This window comes from Lampetra planeri, chromosome 9 (genome assembly GCF_965212315.1).
Source record: "Lampetra planeri chromosome 9, kcLamPlan1.2.h2, whole genome shotgun sequence".
Classification (NCBI taxonomy): Eukaryota; Metazoa; Chordata; class Hyperoartia; order Petromyzontiformes; family Petromyzontidae; genus Lampetra; species Lampetra planeri.
Window position 1 is genome coordinate 12,961,225 of NC_136115.1, and position 9,621 is coordinate 12,970,845.

At 51.4% G+C, this 9,621-nt stretch overlaps 1 protein-coding gene across 2 annotated transcripts; it reads right to left on the minus strand.

Moving 5' to 3' along the window:
* Positions 1-3,010: 3,010 nt before the first annotated feature.
* Positions 3,011-9,380, minus strand: RPS24 (ribosomal protein S24). 2 transcript variants are annotated; one of them, XM_078597688.1, is made up of 6 exons: positions 9,263-9,380; positions 7,676-7,747; positions 6,791-7,000; positions 5,531-5,644; positions 3,942-3,964; positions 3,011-3,091 (listed from the first exon to the last, which is right to left on the minus strand). In XM_078597688.1, the coding sequence occupies exons 1-5, from the start codon at positions 9,263-9,265 to the stop codon at positions 3,959-3,961; spliced, it is 405 nt and encodes a 134-aa protein (XP_078453814.1). In that variant the 5' UTR covers positions 9,266-9,380; the 3' UTR covers positions 3,011-3,091; positions 3,942-3,958. The 2 variants fall into 2 exon arrangements, with proteins under 2 accessions (XP_078453814.1, XP_078453813.1); XM_078597687.1 differs by lacking the exon at positions 3,942-3,964.
* Positions 9,381-9,621: the final 241 nt, after the last annotated feature.

The following is a 9,621-nucleotide window of genomic DNA, read 5'->3' on the forward strand; positions in this document are numbered from 1 at the left end:
CGTGCTCCCCCTTCTCTCGTCACAATTGATCCCAACGACTGTAGAATGTCGACGATCAATGACTGTGATGAGCGGCACTGACGGATTGGGTACAGCGCTGATGCCAACTCCCTCACTGCCCCCCCCCCCCGTGTTCTTAGGGGCCGTCCATAAATGACGTCACGCGATTTTGGACGATTTTTAACCCCCCCCCCATCGTCACACGGCGTCTCAAAAAGTCAGACCCCCCCTCAAATATGACGTCAAAAAGCTCTGACCCCCCCACCCAAACCATATTTCCATTTTGAAAATAAAACATGCTTCAAGTCGCTTTAAACTATCGTCATTGTAGTGCATATTTAATGTGGCGCTGCACTCTGATGTTGTAGGAGTGTTGTTAGAACAATTAGTGTTGTTATAACAATTCTATATTTATTTAAAGTTGCGCATTTTTGTGACGTCACATTTCTCACCCCCCCCCCCTCCCCAGGTGCGTGACGTAATTTATGGACGGCCCCTTACCCAGACTCGGGAACTCACGAAGCGCTTACCTGACGGCGAACGAGACCCGGAGCGGTGCGGGAGCCGGGCTGGCCCAAGCCGGCCCCGCCGATCTCCTCCCCGAGACCCGGGGGGGGGGGGTCTTCCATCCACTCACTCGTGGACCCCGAGTCGTCCATCCCCGCGCTACTGGCACCAGAGCCCCTCATGCGCTCTCACCGAGGCCCCGGTGTCTGCCTTCCCCGTCGAGATGGAGAGACCCCTTGGCACCTGGCAGGGCCCCCAAGCTGCTCCCCGCAAGACGCTCGGCATGGCCGTGATGAGGGAGGCATCCGGCCCAAGTGGCAGACCTCGGCAAAGGCCACCCGTGTAGTCACGCCGCATCTCCATCGCTCAACAAGTGGCGATAGGTGTGTCAGCAGGTGCAATACGACAGGCTCTATTGCCCACGTGACGTGGGGTGGCCTTCATCCAGCAGTGCATTGACAAAGTGCGATAAAGGGCAATTGGCCATTCCCGAAACACGTGCTTTTGTGTTGTATCGAGACCGACTGCTGGATTTGGTGTGGGCCCCGGCTCTGGACCGTCATGGAGTGGAGCTGCCCGATACAGCATGGGCCTTGGACTCAATTTGTATTAATTCCATGATGTGTAAAGATTATGTAAATATTATTTCCACACAAAGCGGTGCTTTTGTGCAATAAACATTGTTTGCAAACTCATTAGTCCACACAAGCCTCCACTAAATCGCGTGATTTGCGTGACCATACTATTGTGAGAGGAATGAAAGTGTATGAGGGATGGGAACTGCTTAATGGACAGAGGAAGTTGATCTCCAGTGAAGATGACCGGTTGCGGAAGCATGTCCCGTTAGAAAACAGTGAACATGTTACTGTTGCTCAATGATCATGCTGCACGGCTTGCGATGTTTCCACAACATCTGAAAATGCTTCCGAAACGCTAATCGAAGTCTGCCCTCGCTCCCCACTGGCCGTGCTGAATCGGCACACTTCATGCTCGACGGAGAAATCTTCACCTCGTGACGAGCGAACTCAACTTGGACCGGGAGGGGGCAGCGAGCGGGGGTGACGACTTACCCAAGACGTCGCCACGACTACGTCCACCGCCAGTGGCGGCTCCATCCCGTCCCCAGACTTCTTCCCCGTTGAAGATAAAACTCTTAAACTATAATTAAAACAATTCTTACCAGGTAAGGCCCACCGAGCTATGTAGCTCTTTTTTCAGACGCAACTTGGCCACAGGTGATGGCTCAACAAAGTGGCCCATCATTGTGTAAACATAGAGCAGCCAAAACCTCTAAACGCGTGACGCCGGCTCTAAATGTGCAGGGAAAAACCGGAGCCTTAAGAAAAATCCACGCGACCACTGGGTGAGAGACGCCACCAACTCCAAACACACAGCAGGCGTCAAAGGTCAGGATCAAATTCCTGCGCACCAGGTGAGGTTGTTACCATTTCGTCACCGTGGCAAGTGGCAATAAACACAAGATGGCAATGTGCATCTCGTCCGGCATGGCCCGCCCTTTGAGTGCCCTGGCACTTCGTGGGCAGAGTTCTCTCCTCTGCAGGGGTCACCTTGGGACCACGTAACGACCATGGTGCCGCAGCCACATTCATTCATTGCTCTCGACTTACTTGACTTACTCTTTGGTTTCGAAAGAACCAAGAGTATGGAGGATTCCAGCAGTCACGAAAGCTTCAAATCAAGATTGCTCTTGACCTCTTGCCAATTTCTATGTCGACTTGAATATTAATCACAGGGCCGTGGGCTCCTGGAGACGTTGAAGATCGAGGGGGAGCATTTGCCGGTCTCCAGTGTTTGTTTTTGACGTGTGGACAAATACGTGGAAGAGACGCTGCTTCGTCAACTCAGGAGGTAGTTGTAGCATTTTGTTTACCAGTTTCATCGCACCCACACCGTGTACAACTGCCACGCTACCCACCACAACTTCTCCACTGTGAGATTCCCTCATATCCTCACTCGCTCCAAGCGGCGCTGTGAAACCTTGAACGAGAAACGTATTCGTTCTCCGTTACTTGGCGTTTTGGACCTTTGCTCACAGAAAGTGATAAGAAGTTTCACCTGAGCACTGACTGTGATGCTGTTTTATGTGGTTTCTCTCACTGGAATTGGCCGTTGGCTTGATTTAAATGCAGGTCCCGATCTGGCCGTAAAAGAAAAGCGTTAAAATAAAAAGACCTCAGCACTAGGACTGCAACAATTCGCTTTCCACTCTGGCAAGTCAAATTGTGCCAATTTAGTTGCGATGAGATTTTAGTTTGGTTCACACTGTGGTGAACGGTAGCACCATCAGTGCCGCAGCGGTGACAAAGAGTTTATCACACACGTGCGTACACCAATTGAAAACCATCCGGTCCTTCCACACGTAATCGGATGGCATATTATTGCGAGCCCAAGAAACAATATCACATCGTTGAGACGTGCGTTATCGTTTCCACCCATTCACCACAGCTCCGCGTGAACACAGAGAGAGCGCAAGCACAGACTGTCCAGCTTCGGGTGTTTTATTTCGCAATGTACAACCGTGTCAAAAGTCTTGACAAACGGACATCCAGGATGCTTAGTCCTTCTGCAAAAGACAGAGAGAGACGATGTCAGGACACGGCATGAAACACGCGGTTACGCACAAGCAAGCGCATGCGATTCCACTCCTGCGGGTCACAGCAACCGATCACATGCAACTGAAAACCGCGATCAAACAGTCCATCACACCGAGTCTGTCCGATGCATGCAATCCCACAAAGCCCAAAGCGAATCCGCAACTATAAAGGGGGCAGGGGGGGGCGTTGTTTGGAAGCCAGCGGAGCTACAAGAGGTACATGCAGAGATGGTCCACACACACACGAAGGATCACTCGCGCTCAGACGCACGCGATGCCAGCATGCAATGGTGAAAGCATAATCAATCGCCATACAATAATCACAGCGCGATTAAACAAGACATTGCAAACACCGCCGCTCAGCTTACACACCATGCAATTGTGACCTTATAGACTTTAATCTTCGTTAACAAAAAAAAGCAAGCCAGCTTTGAGATCGGCCGTAATATTTAACCGTTACCTACAAAAAATAAGCCAGGTCATCATCTGCCAAGCTGGAAATCACTTTGATGCAGGGTTAAGTTGTGAAGATCGTCAATTCGTAGATTTAAACGAGCATCTTAATTCCCAAGCGAGTCGTAAAGCGGTGAGATTTGCGCCCGATGGCCAACGTTGATTTCAGAAAAATGATCACGACAGCATGCACACACATGCGCACGGCCACCGCACCCCACCACCAACACCGCCGCCGACGCGCATGCTACAATGGTTGCAGGTATCGTCGTTAGCACAGCCGCGAGCTGCAGCCAAAGCAAGTTTGTGGTGGATCGCACAGCAGCAGCAGCGGGGGGGGGGGGGGGGCGCGGGCCATTACCATTACCTGTAGCCACCTCGCCGCTACTTCTGTGGGTCGTCGTGTGGGGGGGGGCACGCACGGAGGAAGGGGGGCGAGGGGAGGAGGAGACATACGTCAACACTGCACAGACAGACCAAACCTGCGCCGTCTCTCCCTTGCCCTCGTCGCTCTCAACATCAGCGCCAGGCACGCTAGGGATGTGACAACTCTCCTTCTTGCCATTCGTTGTCAAGAAACTAATCCGATTTGGTTAGTTTCTACCAGAGGTGTGGACTCGAGTCATGTGACTTGGACTCGAGTCAGACTCGAGTCATGAATTTGATGACTTGCGACTCGACTTGGACTTGCATAACAATGACTTTGTCCCACCTATGAGATGTGGACTCGAGTCATGTGACTTGGACTCGAGTCAGACTCGAGTCATGAATTTGATGACTTGCGACTCGACTTGGACTTGCATAACAATGACTTTGTCCCACCTCTGGTTTCTACTGCCCATCTCGTTTGTACCATCTTGTCTATAGCCGTCTCCTCTGTACGGACTTCCTTTGTACCGTTTCTTCCGCAGTGCACGGTCTGCACCGTCTTGCTTCTCACTTTGTTTCATTTGGCCAAAATATAGAAAGTTCGCACAAACTGCAGCTATCGATACTTGGACACACAGTGCAACGCATTCATTGTGAACATAAGAATCAGTTGTAATCGTTACATGCCTAGCGTCCAACCAAAGTCTCTTAAGTGCACAATGGGAACTACACATTCGCCAACGCGCGTCAGAACCTGTGATACACGGACACTCGGTGGTTAGAGCTTGCGCGGCCTGAACTCCGCTCTACACAGATCCCTCCAGCTGAAAGGGAAGATATATTCCATACATGGAGGCAGATGAATGGTGGAGGAAAAAGCTGGGACAGACTTGAGAATTTTTCTGCTACAATCCTGAATATATGTTGATGGAATAGTGATTTGCATAGAGGAGAAATGGTTGTGTTTAATATTAACAAAACACGACGCAGCTTTGCTCCAAAGTATTGAATAAGAAAGTTGAGTAACACATTTGCGATGCAAGTGCATATGATGCTACTGCATCACAATGTGTTGCACTCACATGGCAGTCACCAAGTGTAAAATGCTAAATCTACACTACTTTGGTAAATGCCATCCATAAGGCTTGTAAATAGAAGCCACGTGACGACATTGTACCGGCAGGAGAGTAAACAGCAAATCGTTATTTAGACTCCAGCTATCTGCGGTGCAAATGCAGCCACACCGAGATGTCGCGAATACACAAGACGATATCGCCACCGGGATATCGCTGTTCACTACCCCGGACCGCCAGCCACGTGTCGCCGCTGGCGGGCGGTTACCTCTCATCGCCTCTGCGAGTCCCGGACGCAAGGGGAGAGCGACACCTTGTGAGCGGATCACGATACCACCGACTCGCCAACTCAAACAAACTCGTGCATCACCCACGACGTCACGAGTTGAACACATTGCCATCTCCAAGAAAGTACTCGGATAAACCGCCACGTTCTCGTCCACGCGCGTCCGGCAGGCACTCAAAACGAACTCGCACGCAAGACCCGCTCCCCTGTCTTCTCCTCCGGTCTCACCTTCTTGGCAGCGGCGCCGACAGCAGCCTTGGCCGTGCCGCGGACCTTCTTCTGACGGTTCTTGCGTTCTTTGCGCTGCTTGCGGGATGTCTTCTTGCGCTCCAGCAGCCCGTGCTGCACACAAAAGACCCGGGGGGAAATAGAACGTTGGGTCACCTCGTAGTTGCAGACGTGCTTTGGTTTCACAGCCCCTTGCTAGCACTTAAAGGAAGGCACCCAAAAAAAACAACTCTAATGTCGTGGATACACGCGTAGAATTTCTCTAGGCGTTCCGAACATAGGAACGAATGTGTAATGGGGAAAACAATCTTTAAAGTGATCGTATTGAAAGCTCACTTTAGAAGCTTTGGTCATGAGAAAACTTCAGGAATAGTCAATTGTACTTTTGTGATTCAACAGTGACGTTGCTTCCACACGTTTTTACATCAATTCAATGGTCATCGCGAGAGCACATCTGACCATTAATCATTTAAGAGTTTGGCTTCGAAATAACGTGGCTGAATATGACGTCCGGCATGTGTTATTTTAGGGGAAAGAAATTATAAAAAGAAAATGTTACATCGTTCTTCTGAAGCTCAAAATCTGAACGTGCAAATGCCGACGTGAGGTTAGCGGTGCAGAAATGTCACGCGCCAGGCAATCAGTGCTGGCTTTATACGTCACAGCACCGACTGCACCACTATCAGATCAACACATATCAAGAGGCCGATGTGTGCATCCTCTTGATGCATGGAAGGTTAAAGACAAGCCACAGAACAATTGTGGCCATGCAACCCAAACTACGGATCATATTTTAAACCACTGCAGCCTGCGCTCTTCCAATGAACAGCAAAACTACACCAACTCTCTCCTAAAAACCAAACCCTCTTCCTGGTGGCTAGCAGACCTTAACAATGGCATCTAACGCCCGACCATATTACCATCCACGAGAATAATACTTTGTTAGCTTAACATTGTATACATAACTGCGTTTTAAAACATGAATTCTTGGTCTTAATTTGGTATTCATAGAAAAAATGTTTCCAGAATAAAACCACGATAAAAGCATAGCATGGCATTTCACGGACACAAAAGTAATGTTCGTTCTCGTTAACACAGCTTCAAACGCTTATTAAACACCCCAGGACCCATAAGGCTGCTTGAACATCTACAAGAACTTCTCGCAGGATGATGGTGTTGGACATTGACCAGCAAAGTTGTAAAAAAAAGACTTGACACGGAGGAGATCTCAAACAGTGGCGAGGGATTTTGGAGTCGCACCCTGACGAGACGGTGCTTGGGCTCGTTCTTCTTGGCGAAGTCCAGAGTGTCGTAGATCATGCCGAAGCCCGTGGTCTTGCCACCTCCGAACTGCGTGCGGAAGCCGTAGACGAAGACCACGTCCATGGTGGTCTTGTACAGCTTGGCGAGCTTCTCGCGCACCTCTGTCTTGGGCACCGTCGCCTTGCCCGGGTGGAGGACATCAACCACCTGGGGACGGCCCGTGGATCGTCATTCACGCCCGCAAACCATTTCATTCACCAGGGCCACAACCACTTCATTCACCAAAGCCATAACCACATCATTCATTAGGCCACCTCACCACATTGACATCCGGACCACCACTACACCTCATTCATTAGGACCACCACACATCAATTCCACTCACCGCACCGTCACTCAAAGCACCACTACTCATGCAACCATCAACGCACCACGATTCACAATTTAAATTCCACTACTCACAGAGAACAAGGCGAAAAAGTTATAATTCCACAAAGTGAAAGATTCCCGTATAGGTTTTACAGAATTGGGGTAAGCGCTGTTATCGAGCACCTATGAAGGCCGCCACGGCACACGAGGGGGTGGGTGGCCAGCACCACGTCCGGCCGCCTTTGTCTCTCTAAGTGGCGATGTTTACACACTGCACCAGGTACTCATTTGAAGCAGTCGACCAAGGGGAGGCCCAGGTCCGGTTTTAGAGAATCGTCACCGGTGTTGGCCGTGAGCGGGAATCCAACCCGGATCGCCGGATTCGTATCGCATGCGGTGCGCTAACCGCTGCACCACCACCGCTCCCAAATTGTTTCCACGCAACAGGTACCCCACAAGCACTGCCGTGTCCCCGCAAGGAGAGCGGCGGCGGCGTCGCCTCCAACTACTCACCATCTGCTTGCGCTGCAGAAGGCGGTTCGTCATGAACTTCCGCGTGCGGATAGTTACGGCTGCTGTTTCACTCTGCGGACACACAGGGAGACGTGCAGTTTACACGGGAGGGTACAACACCTACAGAGGACACGTGTGCATGGGAGGGGGCTCGAGGCAGAGCGAGGGAGAATCACAGGTAGAGGGAACAGAAAGAGACTGGTGCATTGAGACGACACAGGTACATTGGGGGGTGGGGGGGGGCAAAGGGAGACGGAGGACACGGGGGGGGGGGGGGGGTGGAGAGGGCCGTAGGAAAATAATACAGACGGCGCAAAGAAGGCACACAGGCGATGGTTACAGGGGAACAAACAAAACAAAGTTCCCCGTATAGCCTTAACAGATTTTTGGGCCAAGTACTTGTTAGCCAGCGCCGATTAAGGGCAGCCCGGCACACGAAGGGGTGGGTGGGCAATACCACGCCCGTCCGCCTTTGTCTCCCGAGTGGCGATGTTTAAATATCGCAACAGGTACTCATTTGAGGCCGAGTCCATCTAGGGGAGGCCCCAAGACCGGTTCAGATAATCGTCACCGGTGTTGGTCGTGAGCGGGAATCTAATTGGGGTCGCCGGGTTCGTAGCGTAGCGCGCTAACCACTGCGCCACCGCTCTCCAAAGCAGAGGGCCACGCAAGGGAACAGAAGGAAACTAAAAAACCACTCGCACGGGGAAACAGGCGGAGAGTTAAACACACTGTACACAGGCAAGATCACTTCAGACACACTGTGACAAAGACCCACCCACTGCGTTGCCTTAACAGACTTTTGAAGCAAGCGCTGCTAGCGAGCACTAATGAAGGCCGGCACGGTACACAAGGGGGTTTGGGTGGCCAGGCATTTGTTTCCCCAGTGACACAATTTACAGATAGCATTGATGCCGAGTCGACCTAGGGGAAGCCCAGGACACAAGCAGTAACACGAGTTTCCAATGAGCGAGCCTCCTCCCCGCTCTCTGGCACAAAGCCGCGTGGTCATCACCGAACTTTGCGACCGCCACCACCACCACCACCAGGGTTGTCACGAACGGCCACGTCACACTACCCGACCCGAGGGGCGATAAAGCGAAGCTACTCGAGCAGAAACCACGTTTCGATTATTGCCGCCTGTAGCCGCATGGTCGACATCGAACGCGGCGGCTTAACTTTGCACAATCGACCAACTCCACTGCGAATAATCGGTAACGTTTAAAGAACCTCCAAGCGAGGCATACATCTATTTATAAAAAAAATATTCCCGTGTTTTTTACGCGGGTGCCCCGAGCACCGGCCACCCTCGCCTCGCTACTCCAGCCGCCCGACCGCGCCTCTCGGGCGGCCGCGGTAACTAGGCGAGAGCGGGGTCGGGTTAGGCCGAGCCCCCGGGGGTCGGGGCCGCGACTCAATGGAGTTTCAAACAACTAAAAAATCTCGGATTTGTGCGCGAATCGGTGCCCAAATCCCGAACGCGTCGCTCAGGCGGAACGAGGGGCGCGAGCCGAACGATCTGCGGAGGGCGGATGGCTCGAGACGGGGGAGGATGGCGTCGGATTGCGAGAGGAGAAATTCGCTCACCATGGCGTCGGTAGCTGAGCGGCCGGGGGAGAGAAGGGGCGTGGAGCAACGAGGACCCCGACTTAGGTCCCCGCGGAGCTGCCGGACCCACGGCTGCCCATTGCGAGTGCCTGCTCGGGGCGGCGGGTGATTACTGCCTGTTGTCCTGCCACCGGGTTGTATTAAAACGAATTTGTAAATTAATGCTGTACGGTTTTTTCGAAATAAGATATTATTGTTATATGTATTTTAAAATATATAATTATTATGTTTTTTACGTATAGTACAGTACGTATATCTAAATTGATTTACTTGTATGTAAAGTATATGCAAATATTTAAAATATATTTACAATATATTGTAAATTTCGATTTAAAGCT

What these genes read in the sequence shown, in the direction of transcription:
- RPS24 (XM_078597687.1), bottom strand. An exon ending in TTCTGCAGCGCAAGCAGATG is followed by an intron (nt 7,001 to 7,675) that starts GTGAGTAGTTGG and finishes GGCCGTCCCCAG; the next exon opens with GTGGTTGATGTCCTCCACCC. An exon ending in CCAAGCACCGTCTCGTCAGG is followed by an intron (nt 5,645 to 6,790) that starts GTGCGACTCCAA and finishes TTTTGTGTGCAG; the next exon opens with CACGGGCTGCTGGAGCGCAA.